At 44.7% G+C, this 19546-nt stretch overlaps 1 protein-coding gene across 3 annotated transcripts in view; it reads right to left on the minus strand.

Moving 5' to 3' along the window:
• PDIA5 (protein disulfide isomerase family A member 5) overlaps positions 1–19546 on the minus strand; it is a 104988-nt gene that overhangs the window by 34454 nt on the left and 50988 nt on the right. For all 3 annotated transcript variants that reach the window (XM_075429882.1, XM_009943390.2, XM_075429883.1), the window contains 3 exons: positions 18900–19036; positions 1442–1512; positions 274–437 (listed from right to left, as the gene is read on the minus strand). In XM_075429882.1, coding sequence (XP_075285997.1) covers positions 274–437; positions 1442–1512; positions 18900–19036 — 372 coding nt within the window. The remainder of the gene's footprint in view (positions 1–273; positions 438–1441; positions 1513–18899; positions 19037–19546) is intronic.

Genomic DNA, 19546 nt, shown 5'->3' on the forward strand with positions numbered 1-19546 from the left:
GGCTTAGGGTATATTTGGAAAATAATTATTCTGGGAGAGAATTACTGGGACAACTATGAAAAACCCCGCAGCAAACAAAGGATTTGGTGTATTAGAGACCATAATTAACATAGGTGTTTGTACGGCTTTGAATACTGGAATTCAATTTGGTTTTGTAAGCGAGAGATTTAGGCAGTCAATGCAGCTCGGTTTAAGATTCCCTTCCTCACCAAAGCAGCCTTCAGGAGCCAATAACTAGGAAGCCGAATACTGTTTCAGACCCTCAAAACTTACTTTAGCAGCCAGTCGATGATCTTTTTCTTTGTTCTGAGGTGTGGCAGAGTGTATTTCTCCTCTCCATCCTTAAAATACTTCAAAGTAGGAAACCCTGAGATGTGGTATCTTTCTGCCAGTGCCTTGTTGACGGTAGCATCGACTGCTGCTAGGACACCCGGACTCTAAAACGGAGGACACTAACTGTAAATCCCAGCAACACACACAGCCCCCCTCCGTTGGCAGGGAACAGCAGACTTGGGGGCAATCGCTCACAATGTAGGTGCCTCCGGTTTCTCAGGTACTCAGCACAGGCACACAGAAAGACACAGAGGACTGACGCAAAACCAGGAAGGGACATCTTATGGACTACCAGGGTTACCTGTTCTCCAGCAATGGCATTTCCTCCCACAGAACCCCACCTCTCCCAGCAGAAACAAGCATCGTTAAAGACAAGCTTACTTCACAGCAAATTCATCTTTCCCTAGCTTGTGGGCACTTTTACACGGACCACCTTTAGAGTCACAGGAGAAGAGACACTTGTAGAGTGTGATTCATCTGCTCTTTGTTTTTCTCATCTCTTCCTCCTTCTCCAGCAACTACAAAGGCACTCTACACGTCTCCACCAAAGATGCTTGAAGTACGGGGGAGACTAATCCTACTTGCATGGAGTACACAGCGTGAGACTGAATCAATAACACTAATACTTATATTATTGGATCTCTCTTCTCCAGCCATGCTGATGGAGCACTTAAGATGAAGCTAATGGAGTGATGCAACCATAAAACCAGGGTATTTGAAAGAGAGATCAACCCCATTTGTTTGTTTCCAAAGCTAATTCATAAATAAAAGCCTATGTTTCTTCACATTCCATGCCTTTTAGTAAGGCAAAAAAAAAAAACCAAAACCAAACCAAAAACATTTTGGATTTGATCATATTATGTATAAGGCCTACAGCAGAATACATAAACATTTCTCGATTTTGTTTTCGTTCAAGACAGAATGTTCTTTCTAAGACTTTGGCAGGGCTCATGCATTAGCGATGAGACTGTACTTTGGAAGCACATTTTGAAGGGTCCTGTGGGAGGATGAGAACAGCTGAATTTGTTGTAGGGAGAAAAGTCATTTTTATTACTGCAGTTATTTATTACTGATTATTTGAAGGATATAATAAAGGAAATTAGCTTACATCACTGGCTACATGGAGAAACTCTGCAGCCTTCTCATATTCTGGCTTCATTTTCTTGCAGTGCCCACACCCTGCCAAAAAGAAAAAAATCCAGTTAAATTGTAGACATCATGGTTATTCATTGACCCATCTAGCCATTATCAAAATCCAACATCATGTGGCAGAGATTTACTAGAAATCAGTATTCATTTTACTTAATTTGTTTGTAAAGCCTTAGTATGATTTAGAATCTTTTCCAAAGTGGTCACTATGGTTTAAACAAATAATGTAATCTATTAAAAAAATAATAATAAAACCCCTGAATTCACACCCACACCTCTTTACTCCCAGAAAGTACTATAAACACAGTACTCGTCAAGCCCCTCGCTTCCAGCATGCTCTTGGGTGAGGCACAACCTCACCCATTTCAGTTTCCAAATCTTTATCTGCTTTAAAACGAAACAACACAGGCCCTCACGTGATTTCCTGACTTCAGGCTTATGCTAGCACAGCTTAATTGAGTAATGTAATTTGAATTAAACTGCACTGATAATAAGCCCTGCTTTACAGTGGTGCAGCATGTCCCTCCAGCAAGGCTTTGCACTGATTTAATCACACCAGTGTAATTACACCACCACATATGTTCTCCACATAAGCAGGGCCTGTAAAACCGAGATAATGGTGCTTTCTCGCTTGTGCGAAGTTCTCCAGAGATCTGCCGTTACTTCACTGCTAAGCGCTGACATTACAATAAAGTAAAACGAACGCACGAGCGAGAAAAGCAGATTTAAAATAAATTTTCTGCGTGTAAATTAAACTGCTTTCAGGCGGCGCAATGGCTTCGCGGCACGCTGAACGTTCTGGATGAGGTGAGGCTGCGATGCCGGGCAGTGGGCCAGCCCGTCCTCCCCACCGCACCACGGGTGTCCCTGGGACCACCACGGCCACAGCTCCCACCACAGCTCCCCGCGGAGTCAGCGCAGGGATGCAGCGGCCGAGGTGGACACCCAGGCACGGACGCAGCGGCCGAGGTGGACACCCAGGCAGGGACGGAGGCAGGGTGAGGGCCGACTCCGGGACACAGACGCCCGGCACTCGCCTGCCCCAGCGCAACGTAATCTCGGCACAATCCGTCGCTGCGCTCCTTCCTCCTGTTTGCAGCAGCAGGCAGCTTTTCTTTCTTCAGCTGTTGCTGTTGGAACGGGCACTTGAAAGCCCAGACTTTGCTGAGCTTTTGAAAGTCATATCACAAAACACAGCTAGAAATCTGTTTCAATGCAGCTTCAGCAAAAGCCGTTTCTGAGGTGTATGGGCAGCAGGGCTGAGGCTATTTTTAAAGCACTGTCTAAAAGAAAATAAACCAAGGACTCTGACTCTCAATGCTGCTTTGATTCCCTCTAATGGGATGACTGCTGAAGCCAGCAGATGCAAACCTAAGCCTGAACTCAACCAGACAACCATGTTCTATACAGCACAAATCAAAGAGCGTTCAGCAAACAGGGACTTCAGCAGAGCTCCAACCACCACAGCACACCATGAAGCACTTTCAGGGCACGTTTATAACACCAGGTGGATACATTTGAATAAAGACTGCAAATCCCACCTGAGAATTACAGCAAATACCCAAATGGTTGATCCCAGACCGAACTCCAGTTCAAACACAAGCTAAGGTCCATGCCACTTAGTCATCTGCACAGTGACTGTAGCATTAAAAAGCCCCATGTCCTTCTTTGAGCAAAACCAATGCTTTAATGTGGTAGAAGCAGCAGAACGAGGGGATCTCAGCAGGGAGGAAGCTTTGCTTTGGTTGTACACGGTGGTGGGAGCACGTGCAACCAAGCTGGGAGATTGACGTGACCGCTTCAGAGGTGAATTCAGGAAGAAGCTGGAAAAGGCTGAGGAAGAATTACTGTCTCAGCACTGCTTGTCTTGGTTAAGAGCACGAAGGAGCCTGGCAAAATGATTTATTTGCCACCCACAGAAAACTTGCAGGCATATGGCTTTGTGGAAGGGGATGACAGTTCCCTTTGACATCTGCCCGAGTTGATTTATTTCTCCTTTTAGGACCAGGGAACTTTATTCATCTCGTGCTCTTCCTCACTTCTAAACAAAGAACATCTCAAGTCCCAGCTCAGATACCCGGGAACCTCTCTGAATTAGCCAGCTCAAGTTTGTACAAAACCCCCACTTTTTTGCAGGGGTAACATCACCTTGGTAGGCTTTACAGACTGCATCCTGCAGCCAAGAACAAGCTTCGTACTCTGCTCTAGATACGGTATCCACGCAATCTGCACTATATTCCGCAATCACTAATATTAGATATGATCAACCAAAAGCATCAAATAACCTGAGTTTTCACAACCCTATGCAGAGAAAAAACCCCAATGAAACAAGCTAGGCATACTTTGCCCAGGAAATAAAAAACAATCCAAAGCATCTGAAATTCATGTAATATTTTGAAGACAGATACCCAGAATATGAAACGTCACTGTTCTGAGTTCTTTCACGAACATCACATAGACACAGCACTACTGACTGCTACAAAGCTAACTCACTTATGCTTAAAATAAAGGGGAAAAGGGATCAAGTCTTTAAAGGCACTTAAATGCAAACTGAAGTCCTCAAATCTTTATAATGCAATGCTTGTTCTTCCCCCGATAGAGGACAGCACGATACACCAGCCTGGAAAAAAACCCACCACATTAAATTGAATCTGAAAGAGGAACAATGAATCTCAAGAGCTTCTCCCACAATAAACGATGCTTCTCTGGCCACCTTTACGAGAATTCTGCTACAGCCTACTTCCACCCACCTTTGCAGAAAATGGGAGATACGAATTAGAAGTCAATCTACACACTGCAAATCAATTAATCTCTCCTATGATTATTTATCCTACCTTTCAATAATCCTGTGAGGATTGCCATTAAATTCTCAAGGTCAATGAAAAAGACATTTAAATGAATTCCAAGGTCACTGCCTCTCCTTTGATTGCTACATTAGGTTGTTCAGCAGCAGCTGTATCCCTCTGCGCTAAGCTCCTCTAATTTTAGACGTTTTCTGTTCATAAAATGAATGGGAAAACAACAACAATCCTACAGGCCCTTAGCCCAGATGCTCCAATGTGCTGCATAAGGTCTACGGGGACAGGGGAAGGAAGCCCACAGGTCTGTAGTGGGCATCTGTGATAGATGTGCTCTCAGAAGATGCACTGTCGTGTCAAATGTATACTGACATTAAAACTGAAAGACTACGCCAGGGAAGCGAATCGTTCAGTCCTAGGTGAGAAGAGCAAGGTCATATTCAACACAAGGATGTCCTGGAGCCTACTCCAAGCACTGACATTCTCTGAGCCTCTCTGGGTCATGGCTGGTGCAGACTTGTAGGGACTTGTAGGTGTCTACACAAGAGAACTCCCACAGCCTGAGTCTTTTCTTGCAGAAGACAAGTAGCTCCCCTGGAGGTGCAAGTCAGAGGTGCTCTCCATCCAGCAGCAGAAACCAGCCAGGGCTCAATGCCTGGCGCTGCTGAACAGTTCTGGACAACTCCTTTGTCCTCTCGACACCTCACCTTTCTCCTCTTGCACAAAAGGAGCCCCAGGCTGCAGGGGCCGAGGCTCAAAAGAAAAAGAGCACATGGAGTGAGTGTAAAGGAGGGGTGTCACAAGACAGGAAAAACAAGTCAAGGCTTACAAAAGTCAGTGCTAGGACATCTGGTACAAGACAGGCCCTTGTGAACAGTTTTTAAAACAGACATCTACATGAAGCAAGGATTCTGTTTTCCCAGTTTATTTATAATCAGTCTTCCCATTTGCACTGCGCAGGCAGGCAGATAAACAGCTCTGCCTTCCTTCAGCGCAGCCGCTGTCACACAGCGTGGCTCAGCTGCACCCCCAGAACGACGGCAATCAAAGGTCTCCGCATCACCCCAGAGCAGACAAGTCACTCCCCTCCAGAATCCCACCGCAGGGCAGGGGACAACACTTGCTCAGCTCTTTGTCCTTCCCAGAGCGTGACCATATGCAAGTGCAGAGGCAAAGGCCAGCTGTGGACACAGCGATGCTAACGTGCCAAGGACAAGCAGCACATGGACACAGGGAATGTTAACAAAAGTACCGAGCAAGTTATTTTCCAAATAAATATCTATATTTGTTTACAGCAGCCTGTTTGGCACCATGGCAAAGACTCACAATACAGCGCACTGTTGCTCCAAACATTTTCAGAAGTGAACTTACACAAAGGCTTCTACTGTTAAAACCAAGTTTTGCCTGCAGAAGACGGGCAGAAAACCAGTCAAGCAGCTGTAGCTAAGCTCCTGCATATGCTGTGTTAGTGCTGTCCCCAGAACACAAATCTCTGTTTCTCTCTGTCATTCACTGTTTGCTTCTTTCAGGTTATTACAGCTATATAAATAAACAGCATGCTTTTAGTCACATCCTCTCATTTCAAGGCAACATTGTCTGAGAATCTGCAGTGTACGTGATAAGCAAGAGATAAAAGCCAACATCCAGGCTGTTGTGGACTAAGAATTTCTAACATGAAGAACCCTAGAGATAAATTAAATTGCAAATAAAGATTTTGAAGAATCATTATATTTCTGCCATCGACAGACTGCTTGAGTACTGTTATCGCATACCAGCTACTTACTGTATCATGCCAGCTCTACATCCATCTATAGCTGCATACCAAATATATCTCCATTAGCCTGATGAGAAAATGTTCTGCTTTCAGCAAGTGGGTCACTGGCAGTTCGGACTACACTCATGGAAGATTTACAGACAACTTCAAGAAAAGAAAAAACAAAATCTCACTAAATTCAGACAAACCTTTGCTCTCTAAACATTTAACACCTGGTGATACACCTTTGGTTTCTCCATTCCTAACCCCAGAGGAGCAACGACCTCTCAACACAGCAGAACAGCCAGTCCTTCTGCGTGCCCTGTTGTCAACTTTGAACATAACCTGTACATGTAAAAGCAGGCATAAGTATATGGGGGGGGAGCTGCAATCCTTGGAGCCAAGGCAAGGATACACAAAAGTCCCACCCTTCTTGTCACCCACGTGAGACCACAAATGTGTTCTCTTCTGCCATGGAGCTCTTTAACACCCAAAGATTTCTCATGCATCGTGTAAGAGTAGCTCTAAAGTTTGACACAAGGCAGCTTACAGTTCTTTCACCGGTGTAGGAGAGCATAAACTACAACTGCTGCAGACTCCCTTGCATAATTTAGCCGTCTGCATTGCAGACATCTGATCGGAAATCAGCCACAAATTTGGCAGGGAGGGAGGATGACAAAAGCAGCTGTTTCGCACCATAATCACAGGTACAAATTTGCAATCGTGTTGGTTGCATGCTTGCTTAACAGTCAAAATGTCATAGCCAACAGGCCATGCCTGGATCTCCAGATTTCTGCTTTAATTGGAAAAAAAAAAAAAAAAAAAATCACTTTACGAAGGATCAGGAGCTCAAGAACTCAATAGATTTTATGCATCCTTTTCCCTCTGGGTACTTACTCCCACCAAACAGTCCATCTCCTCACCAGCGGCACTGCCCACCCAGCTAAAGTTCCAGAGAAAGATGTTTCAAGGCTTGATGCCTTCTTATAAGATCAGCAGGATTAGCTTCAAAATCTTTAACATGATATTGAATTAAAATTTTCAACAGCTAGAAAACTGGGCACGCATACACAAATTCAGACCCCCCACCTCACTACTGTACTTCTAAAGGTAGGTTTGATTTGACCAAGTATTCCATTGCTTACACATCAGTGAGAAGCCAACAGCTTTATAGCTTTACAAAAGACAAAGCCTGTGAAAGGTCAGCCTGGAAAAGATCCCGAGGAACTAGAAATATGGGATTATAAGGAAAATACTTCAGCAATTTGGATTATTGCAGTCACACTGCGTTGATGTGGCTGCAGCCTAACACCTCGGCTGCGTGGGCTGCACAGTTCACCCCAGCGACAGGAGAGCGGCACAATCGTCCCCGCCACCATCACCACCTCACTGGCACCGCCACAAACTCACAGCGCAGTCAACCTGCGCGTGCAATGATCTGTGCAAATCCAACCCCAGCACGTGCACACGGAGGACAGTCCCTGCCTGCTTCCAGTAGCTCTTCAGTGGGAAGCTGGGGCACCAAACAACTACAAATCGGTCACCCCCCTCCCCTCCAAACGACTCGCGCAGGCAGCAGTGACCCCATCCCAGCCACCGCCTCCCTCCCTCTCGGGAGCACCTTCTGCGTGTGCTGCAAAGCACACATGGCACGCACGTATGTCCCTGGGGGAAAGCCTCAGGGCACTGAGAAAAACAGAGTAGCCCAGCGTGGTCGCTACCAAACGATTCAGCCAGACACAAACGAACTCCTGACCAGGCCCCCAGGAGCAGGCCAACACCACATGAGCTGCCTGACATCCGCCTGCGACATGGGGACGCGGGCTGAGGGAGCCAAGCCTCACCTCCCTACCCTATCACCTTGGCTGTAGGGGTGAAAGCATTTGAAACCCAATTCTTGATCATCTTTTCTACACTGGCATAACTGTTTCCCCACCCTGAGCATCACTGAAGCTTTGGCAGAATGGGATTCATAACAGCTTTAGACAGTTACAGTACGGGTTCGAAGTATTTATATAATTTTTTAAAAAGACAGTCAGATTGTTGCATTATGTAAGATAAATCAGATCAGACTGAGAAGGGAGCTTAACCAAACGTACTCTCTGCGAGCCCTGTCCGCACCCACGCCATATTCGCAGCTCCGGCAGCAGGGCCACCCTCCGCCAGCACCAGACCTCGGCAGGTAAAGAGCGGGGGAACACCAAGCGGTCCCATGCGCTGCCTCCATGGGATTTAAAAGACGGCTCTGATGACCTCCCGCGTAACACGTGCTTCTGCCTTCGTTTCTGGTCACGCTGGAGCACATCTTCTTTTGATGTAAAGGCTCAGGGACAAAGGGTGAGTATTCTCCAAGGCTAACCTCAGCCACCAGCTGCTACCTCCCGGGGGGCCCTGAGAGTTACGAAGGGAGAGAGATTTCTGCTCTATCTTGCCCTCAGAGTGTGTTCTCGCTGCTTTTAACCCTACAGGGAGCCCTGGCCAAGCCAAGGTCTGAAATTAGCCTTTGAAAAGTATACCCCCATCTGCAACGGCACAGACTTCAGCACATGTCCAGGAAAGATCTTTAAGCTAATCACCATCTTTATTTAAAATAAACTAACAACAAAAATCACATGGTTCCTTATTTCCACCCCAAATCTGGCTTCAGCTTCCAGCTACTAGAGATTATGCCACATGTACATACCCTCTCAGTCAAAACTATACGGTGCAATTGGTAAAATCAGTGTTGGGAGACGATGGTGCCTCCCACCACCCCTCTTGGGTGGGAAAGGAAGTGAAGGAAGGTGGATCAGCTGGCATCGGGAGATATGAATTACACTTCCTACACCAGCTTGGAGGAACATGGCCCTGAGTAGGTGTTGTAAATTAACCTTCCTCTATTGAAATGTGAGAGAGACAACAGCATAGCTGCCTTAAGGTGAAATTGTTGAGAGTTTATGAAAAATACCACCAGAAGGTTTCCTTCTCAATTAAACCATAATTATTCTACATCCAAAAAAGATACACAACCCTCCCCCCCTTCTCCCCTCTCAGATGATCAACAAAATTTTGCCTTGGGGAGGGAAGAGAAGTCACACTGCTTTCCCTCACACTCTTACCCCACTATGGAAGACATTACACTTTGGACTTAGCAATGAAAATGCTAGAGAACAGAGGTTAGATGAAATAGCTTTGGATGTCCAGCTCAGGAAAACTGCACAGCAAGTAAATGATTTCCTAGGATGCGATTTGTATAAAACATCAGCAAAATACATGCAATGCAGCAACAGTGACACCGGCTATTGCTGTGAAGATACCTACAGAAGTCAAGTATCAGGAAGGGTTACTATGCAGGCCGCACACTTTTTGTCCACAATCAGAGCGAATGCGGTTACCAGCTGAGATGCATTCACCTACTTCGGAGAAGTGTGCTGGGATGCTTGCTCACCACAAGCAGTTGGGACCCCAGAAGACACACCTCCACCACCAGCACAATACCTCAGTATCAAATCAATGGACTCATTTATTAATAACTTGGAAAGACAGCATCGCTTGCTGACTCACCTTCTGAAAGGGCACAAGGAGCAGACAGGCAGGCAAGCAATCTTCCACTGTAGGTTTCTCTGTTCATTATTTGCCCTTTAAAGTAAGTTCTCTACTATACCTTCCACAGGATAATAAAAATTGAAGCCATAAAGTATTTAGGAAGATAAACTTGATAATGAAAACTCTACTTGTAACAATTCAAGTAGCAGAGATACTGTGAGGCACTTCCCAAATGAGAGCCCTGCACTGTATATTAAGTTTATCCAGGCAAGGAAATTAATTTATTTCAGAAGAAATAAACCTGGTACTTAATTCTTAAAGCTAATTCCTACTGTTAACCCATCATAGAGGCAAGAAAAGTAAATCTGTAGTTACCCTTCACTCCTCTAAGAACTTCTCACGAGAGCGTTAACAGCTTATACAGACACCAGTGTCAAGCTTGGTGAGGGCAGTCACCCACTCCGCACACTCAGATGAGGACTTCCACTGGACTGAAAAGGCCAGCAAAATTACAGAACTTCTTTAAAAAACGACTCTGAATAACTAAATAATCTACAACAGATACCCAGAGAAGGGGGGAACGAGGCGAGTCTCCTTTAGCTGTCACCTCTCAGCTGCCCCTTGGCTCTCCGGCAGCCGTAGCTGCTCCTTTGCAGTAGTCTCCCTTGGTTGGTAAGGACATTTTAGGAGAGAGGGAAGGCAACAGTAACGCGAGAAATGAGGCAGCAAATCCCCAAAGAAACTAATGTTTCCTTCACACCACCTGCCACACATTCACAGGAAAATTTTTCTGAGTGGAACAGCCTTTGCAAGTGTCTTCTTTAATAGAGAAACTAATTGCTCCCTACTGGAAGCAAGCATACAGTGACACATGTTGAACAAATACACCAAATTTCACAAAACCCAAGTGTCCACAGTTCAGCTCCTTTCCTTCCTCCTTTACTGCTGTCCTGCATGCTGCTCTCGATACCCACAACTGCTAGCAAGTAAGCTGCTCGCTGTACACGCTGTGTCCCCAGAACAGCACCATGGCACAGGGCAAGTCGAGATCCAGCCCGAGGGCGCAGTAGCCACAAATGTCCCAAAGTCCGGTTTTGCTATTCTTTCTGCTATGAAGCTGAACCCTTCGCATCCCAGCGCGGGCGGTAAGCGGGCTGCAAGCCATCCGCTCGAGCTGCCGTGGTCTTGTCCCAGCTGCGTGCTCACCCGGTGCCAGATGGGGTTTCCCAAACCCAGGGTCCAACAGCTTCATCGCCTGCTGCAAACCAGGGAACGCTGACGGCATCGTCCGCCTTCCTTCATGTTAATTGAGCCTCTGCAATGTTCAGTTGCGATATGCCTTCCCTACCCCAGTTCTTGCAGTACTGGAGCATCTCTCAGTCTGGACGTGGCTCGCTACATAAAACTCCCACACAAGGCGAAATGTTATCGCCACTTCACAGATTAGAAACTGAGACAAATATTTAGCAACTTGGGTCACGATTGCACAAAACAAGGCAAGGCACTAAACTTTTACATCTCGAGGCCAAGGCCATTGCTTTTATCACCAGATGATCCTTTTTCACAACTCCACCCTGCTCAAAGAGCACAAACTGCTTCAAAAAGACAATCTTCTTATACAAACTGTGTGCTCTAGTATCAAAAGACTGACACAAGAGAGACAACGGACTCCGTCATTACTGTCCTCGCCCTTTTCATTAGGTATCCTATCAAGTTTTACTGCACAAGCTAGTTGTTAGGATTTTTATACTCTCCACATTCCTATTAATATTGAGTACCACTAAAAACCCATATTGATTTTTATTTTTAAACCCTCAAGAAACATAAGTGGGATGGTCGTTAAAGGAAAAATCACTTCAGGTTCTTAAATCTTCCTGGTTTGCTGCATTTTCAAGGACTTCTCTTTTAACGCGTGCCTAAAATCCTCCATTGAAAATCATTGCTGTAATTAGTTTAACGAGGCAGGTCATTGCACTGAACTGTTTACACTCCCCGAGATTTTTAGTGATATTCAAATACATGTAATATCAAGCAACATCCTGTTGTAGACTTACAGGCTTTTAATTATTGATGAACCTCGCCTGAGCGTCCCAGCCCTCCTCTCTCTGAAATCAACAGTCAGAACTTGCTCCCTTCAGTGGCAGCAGATTGAGGAGCCAAGAATTTACCTGTTTCTAACAGGTTTATATGAAGAATATATCTGTTCAAGGAGCTTGCCAGTAACGTACAGCTAAAAAGTACATACACATAATGAACAGAAAGTTGGCACAATTTACACTTGTCCAGGGAAGCATTTTATTATACGTTCCATTAAAAATGCATTAAGGCAACATTAAAGTTAGGCACCTACGGGATGCAAGAGTCAGGAAATGCGATGCTGAAACCGAAGCAGATCTCTTCTCTTCACCTATCTATCCAGAGTCTTAAACAGCAACATTCATCATCCGAGTGCCCTTGCAAAATAATTCAGTCTTCCAGTGATTAGGGCATTGCAACAGCCCGTCCTAACATCTGCACTGCTTCACCAAGAAACTCCACAGAACTAGGTACTGCCTACGACCTACATAATGGTCCAGAAAGTTTGCCTTGTTCAAAGCTTTCTCTAATTATTTTAGAAGCAAGGAGATCATTTTCACTGGCTCTAGTAGGAAAGGACTGATCCCACAGCAAGCACCTCAACGCATGCATGTGTCCTTGTGTACTGTGCCATGGATCAGTATATACAGCTATACCAGCTGCCAAGCTTCCAAATACCCGACCTGCCTTACGCACTACAAACTTCCAGTCGTCCTTTCAGGTTGCAGCTGATCCAGCACAGAATTGCTTGCTTTCATTTTCTTCTCTGACTACAGCTTTACTGCATAACGGGCACAATTGTTTTTGAAGTACTACCCATATGGAAAGTCCAATTTAAAACACAGAGTTCATTCGTTAGGTTGGATTGGCCAAGCTTACAAAGACCTTTCAGGAAAGTCTAAAGCAAACCCCTGACCGAGGGCTACACGCTGCCAAGGCCATGACGGCTTCCAACTCCCTGATGCTTCGCACAGCTAATGAGCATTTTGAAAACACGGCTCTTCTCTGCAACTTCTGCCATTCGGTAAGCTCTTCTCACCCATCGTTATCATCAGCCAAGGGCTGATCAACATCATACAACTGGAAACAACGGCACGGAGTACAGACATGGAGGGACACTGAAGTAGACGCTATGACTGCTGCTGCTGACACCCCTCTTGGGAAGCTCCCCAAGACCCTTCCATGCAGACAGCAGCCAGATGCACGGCTTTTTTCTGAAACACCCAATTTGGCTGGTGCCAAGGCTGAGGCCAGAAAGCAGACTCTTGGTGACAAAAGAGTGTTCTCCACCCGAACTAAACTGATGCCATCAACAGATGGGCTGTAGCTTCTTATGAAGAGCTACCACTGGAAGATGTTAGACGTTAAATAAATTCATGGGGCTCCTAGCACAGGTCTAACCAGGAGAGCTTCCCAGCTACCTACAGTTTGTCTTCATCCTAGAGGCTGTACAACTGAAGGCAGATGCCAACAGCTCCCTATCTAGCTGCTGAACACAGCCAACAATTTAGTTTAAAAATCACAAATGTCAGATATGACAGGTACAAATAAAAATTAAAGGTTATTTCCATCTGTTTCACATTCAGTGTTACTTGTTGTTTGAATAACCCTCAAGCTTTTAAGTTAACTGGTGCAACTGCATTGGTTCACATTTAAAAAAAAAAAAATTCCTGAATCATGAATTAACATGGAAAACTATAAGATTTTATTTCTTTATCGCAGGCTGCCAATGTTAGGCTGCTGCTAACCTGTGCTGGAAAGGCTATTTTTTTCAGGCTGCACATTAAATTAATTCTTCAGCCTTTTCAACTCATGGCCTTTCTGTTGAGGCTGCCAACAGACGTACTAATTAGCGCTCACTGCAATGGTAGCTTGCTTTCATAAAGAGCTTTCATAAGGAACCAGTGGGGGTCTGAAAGGGAGACCTATTTATTTATAGTTGTAAGACCCAGTTTAAAAAAAAAAACAAAAAACAGATTTGATTTGGTGTGCACATTTTAGGTTTGCTTTACTTTAAATATAAAGTGAGCAATGGATTCCTACACCCTAATCTCACCCCATGCAGCAGTAAGAAACAAAACCAAGACCACTGAAACCAATGCTGGTGTGCTGGCAGAGAGAGATCCAAGTCCGCTGGTTGGTTAGAAGCTGGAGGCCTTCATCTGCATTGGGCTAATTGGTTGGCACTCTTAATGAGTCAACAAAGTAGCTTAAAACCTTGGGGTTTAATGCACAGGAGGGAGGAGGGAAGGGTGTGAAAAGCTGTTTTTCAAAGCTAAATTGATAAAACAGCTCCCTATGCAATTAAAAACCTGCAAAGCTGAATAGTTTGCTTTGGAAGGCACCAACTGCGTAATTTATCAGGCTGGTTTATAAAGGGAGAGAAAACATCCGAGGATAGGAAAGGAATTTGACAGACATTTCAACAACACATCAAAACTGTAGTGCATTTTGTCATCTCCAGATTTATTTTTGTCCTCCCTTACATTAGGGGGGAGCAGGAAAAGGTGTATCAGGGCTACATCTCCGCAGCAGTTCTCAAAAACAAATTGGGGGGTGGAGAAAAAAAAGAAAAGAAAAAGAAAGAAGAGCTGGTTTTCCCTGCCTTCCCTCCTTATCAAGGGAGGAAATCCTTGATGGCTCCAATATCCCACTCAGGGTATTGACATTTTTTCTAACCTTAAGTCCTGCAACTACCTCTTATATAAAGTCTCTGAAAAAGTTCTGTGAAGAGGGCTGGGAAGAAGACAGGTTTAACTTGAATTTAAGCTCATACAAAAGAAAGAAATGTTGCAGGAAAAACATTTCCATAGTTTAATCCTTTGAAAAGCAAATGCATGCTCAGACTAACAATGGCCGAGGCCCCTTTTTCCTCTCTGTTACCTCTGGCATCAGTACTGGCCCACGGCCTTTGCTACGGCGGATGGGGTACTGGGGCGGGGGGGAAGCAACCCCCAGCAACCATCAGAGGAGACTGACAGCCACCACTCATCAGCATCTCCGACTACTCGGATCTGTGCTTGCTGAACGGACACAGGGAGGCTACAGCTCCCGGTAGCAGCAGGGCATCATTCTGTGTGAGGCTGCAGGGACAGGTATGCCTTAAAATGTCAGCAATGTCATTTGTGTTAACAAAACATGACGAAAAGTAACTCCTGTGCATGAAAAGCACATGTTTCAGAACCCGTTTCCGAATTGATTTGATTTTCAATCCTAGACTTTAAACACCCTTCAGTAGTATTTGAATTGACTTCTCAGCATCTTGGTTAGGTTTATTTTGTGCAGGACTGAGACTGCACTTTGGAGAAAAATGCTGTGAAAAATGTAGAATGAGAAATTCGTGGGGTTTTTACTCCTTTGATAAAATCGAGTCAGACTGCAACCTGTACTAATTTAGGTAATATTTTGGACAGGATTATTTTTAAAATTGCATTTGACTCTAACAGTTTGATGAGGAAACTGAAAACACAAACAGGGCTTTTTTGTGCTCAAGTGACTCCGGAGCATTTTAAGTCCCAGACAGTCCCCATGTCACTAAAGCATTTAGCAACACTTGACTGGCAGCATAACCCATATTTAGAGATGTTCAGAACACAGCTGTCATCTTGGGCATCTAAATAAATTGATCAGCTGTAGGCTTGTTGGCTTAGATGTCAAGCAGCACATGCAGACATGGAGTCTTTATTCTCATTGCGAACAGAGGACCATCATAGTAGCATAGGTGCCTTTACGTTATGGTACAGAAATAGCTTGGGTTGCTGCCATGCACTTTCTGTTACAGCCTCAGAAATAGGCCCACTCACTGTGCTATCTCACGTTAGCAAATACGATCCATCCAAGCAAAAACTCCAAATCCTTTGGGGGAAAGGGCCATTTGTTTGTTCTTGTGTATGGTGCAGGAGATCTCAGTTCATAACTGAAGTTTTCGGTATAACAGCAACACATAGAAAAAACACTTCAGATGTCTGCAAGGCTCCACTCTGGATATATTCAGCATAACGCTATGCTTGCCACCAGTAATTACAAAATTTCAGCAAAATGCTCGAGTAAGAAGCACAACACTGCACACCCTTCACAGATGGCTGGGGAGGGAGAGTGCCTTCAGACTCCTAGTTGGCTGGGTTGCTGTTAACCTACGCTAAATATCCAGCTTCACCGGACATCCTCTTAAGGGCTTTACAACGGAGTTCCAGAAGGTCAGAAATCCTCCTTCGTGTCCCTAGTGACCTGCAAACCGAAAGCAGGAGGAACGCATCCTGCCCGCCCACACGCACCCACATTTCTCAGGGCCAGCAGCAACGACTCCAAGCAGCACATCTTCCATTTAACAGTTGTGCTAAATTATTGCAGAAAAGGTATAAGGTCTCTGATAGCAAGAGGTGCAAGCTGCATGCTGCAGAGCTTCCTGATATGTTTAAATCACACGTGGCTGCTCTAGTTTGAACGTAGTCATGCCGCCCTTAATTGGGCTAGTAAGTGCAACTGATTGTAAATAATTACAGTGTGGTCCTCAGGGATGATCATTAGTAGCCACAGGCAACTGGCCACATTCATCACAGTGCCTAATTCTGCAGTTCACAGGTATTTACCAGGGATGCCTTTGGTTCAGCTGCATCTTCAGCACTTGGGTGGGGGGGACGTGAATAAAAAGCTTCCAATTCCCCACACATCTTTTAATACTACACTCAATGCATTGGCCATCTGACTATGCAATTAAAGCATCACAGAAACAATTCTCCCTCTAGCAAAAGAGCTTCTCATGAACACAAGATTGACTCCAAATCACATGTATGCTGCATGGTGACAGAGGGTTTTAAGTACTTGCTAATTCCAGGCCAGTGTTGAAATCCTCTTGCTTATTCTTAGTTGTACAAAAGTATGCTCTGCATTCTGGACCTATTTTGTACATCTGTTTCAACAACTTTTTTTATTAATACATAATTTTTAGAAAAAACTTTTTCATCCTAAACTACCAAGACTAAAACAAGTAAGATGTCCTCTGTTTTTACTGCTTCTTTTACTGGAGTCATTTATCCCCTAATATTCATAAGGTGAGTTCACTAGCACATTTAAGAGCAGCTAGGAGAAAATCTTTTAATCATGGAGATAACTGTTTATGATAGCTGTCTGTTGTTAATTAGCTTGCAAACCTCACACTCTCTGCTGAGGATCCCCAGAGAGGATTCTTACAAACACAGATCTTTTACACAGGTGTAAGCTGGATTCTGCACATAGGCATACCACTACCACCTGAATGGAAACAAAATGCCCCAAATACTCCAGCTGCATTTAAAATGAAGTTGTTCTGGCAAGGAACATTCTTTATCCCAATTCTGAGCAGCTGGAACATGTTATCAGGAGATTGCAACAGCCCAATTCAGGCATTTGATTTATTTTTAAAACAGCATTTGCCAAAGTACTGCTGTACCTTAGCACAGAACGCCCCTTAGGACAAAACCCATGTACCTAGAAGTGCCTCTCCTCTGCAAATAGGCCACGCAATATCATCACCCCTAAAGCGGTATTATTTGTGCCTTAGAGAATATTTTAAAAAAACTAAAAACTGAACAGAGTCCTGTTCAGATTTATCACTAACTTGATTTTACTACAAAATTTGACTGTAGTTGGGTATATTCATCTATTTTTAATCTGACTTCCTAAGGGAGTAAGGTTTGCAGGGCCAACTGTTGATTTCTTCTCCTTTTCCTCCTCCCTCATGCACAACTGGACTCCTTCACCCATTTACAAACTCAAAAAACAGCAAAGCTTTTAAATACAACTAAATCTCTGCAAATATACAGAAATCTGGGGCTAGAGCAAGGTGACACTTACCCCAAGCCACTGTGCACAAAGGGAAAGAAGGGAAATTCAGCAGTTACATTTCTGTTTGGCAGCAGCTGCTCAGCCAACCCAGCAAGCCTACGGCTCCCAAGGAGCGGCAGCCCACGCTGGCTCTTGCACAACGGGGTGCACAGAAAGCTGGGGAAGGAAGGATTTGGGTAACGAAGGGTAACTCCTGAGCAAGCCAGGCTTCATCAGTTCTGCTACTTGTGTTTTGGTTTTCAGACCAGGTGTTAATCTCCGGTCCCACTTTTTCATTAGTACAAATAATCCAGTGAACACAGCGACAAAACAGCAGTCAGTCGTCTGCTTCAGTGGATCAAATCCCCACACATTTCATCGGGAAAAGGAAATTCATTATGGTATGTTTTTCAAATGAGTCTTATGAGCAGACCTTCAGAAAAGGCATTTTGGAGCTGACTCCTGCCAGCTTCAAGGAAAGCAGGATTTCAGCCTCTGTGCCAAGACCCTCCGCTGTTCAGCTGTGAGCACGCAGCCTGCCTTCAGAGCCCTAAACTTCAAATCCATGCCCATGAAACTGAACATCTCGCCCAAGTGCAACTGCCAGCACAGCAGCAAGAGGAGACACAAGCCGTGCATCACCAAACACAGCAGATTTGAGCCTGAACCTTCCATCGCACACACAAAGAACTGGCAGAACCAGGACGTAAGTTGTTTCGGGTACATAAGCTAAGCAAACAGAGTGCTAAACGCACTCTTCCACCCAACAGCGTACAGGAGGACGACATGGCTGGAACTGCTTTCTGAAGGCAATAACTCTGAGCAATCCACTGCATTTTATTGCTCAAGCTAAAACGTCAAGTCATGAAAAAATCATCCCAATGCATTCTCAGTCAAACAGTAAATAGTATCTCTACCAGCTCTGCATTAGTTTTCAAAAGCCCTGGGGACTTTCTGAACTTTGAGCAAGTCTTAGCATACTTCAACACAATAGGTAGTGATCATCCCCCCTTACACTGCCAGAGAACAAACTGCAGCAGAGGAGTGAAAATGTTCTAAATGACATATCAGCAGCCATGAACAAGGACTCAGGAGCTCACGGTTCTCAAGCTGAGTTGCTCAATCAACCAGACCTCTGCTTTCAAAGCAAACAACACAAAAGATGAGCTGAAAAGGGGAAATTATGCTGTAAAATGGTAAGTCCTCAGACTACTTAAGCATCATTATACTCTTCAGTTATGTTTTGACCCAGCCTACAAAGGGTGTCTTCCACACATCTCCATCCTAAACTTGAAATCAGCAACTTCACAAACATTTCATGCCTTGTGTATTTAACAATCTTCGCAAACAAGGAAAGCCTGGACTTTGGCTTCACGGCTCTGTGAAACCTCCACAGAAAACCATCACTGGTTCTGTTAGCAAGTATTTGGCTCAGAGTACAGAATAGAAAAAAACAAACTCACATGGTGCATGGAACATCACTAGCACAGACGAATGATCTTTTATAAACCTGTCGAAGTCCTCATCAGTCAGGTGATAAACTACGTTTTCTTCGTCCGCCCAGGGAGTCTCCGGAGCCTGCGGCTGAGGTGCCTGTGGGCTACAAGACAAACAGACACAGCTGAACAGGAGCTCTCTGGTGCTAAGCAGTCATTTTGGCAAGTCAGGCTGCAAGCAGTCACTTGGTGCAGATGTCTGTATATGTATGACATGCTAACTCTACCAAACAGCTTCCATAATTGTACCCACCCAGAGCTCATAAGCACTGAAACTCAGATAAAACTGGAGGAGGGATTAAAAAAATCCACAAGAAGCTCATGAGGAAAGATCAGCAATGGAAGGGGATGGAGCAAGGAGATAACCAGACTGTTTGGTTATTACATTATAGAAATCAGATGCATTTTTTGTCACCTTTTTACCCTTCTCAGGAGGTTGCTCCCTTTCTCACAGCATTCACACTTTGTAGTTCACAGGAGCCATTGCAAATGAAAGAAAAACTAGTTAGCAGAAACAGACACTCTAACTAATCACTTTGAATACTGCCACCATGATTAGGGCTGACAGAGAAAGAAGGAGGTGCAGTGTTGGGACCATGAACTAGCCCCACAAA

This window comes from Opisthocomus hoazin, chromosome 9 (genome assembly GCF_030867145.1).
Source record: "Opisthocomus hoazin isolate bOpiHoa1 chromosome 9, bOpiHoa1.hap1, whole genome shotgun sequence".
In the NCBI taxonomy this organism is placed as follows: Eukaryota; Metazoa; Chordata; class Aves; order Opisthocomiformes; family Opisthocomidae; genus Opisthocomus; species Opisthocomus hoazin.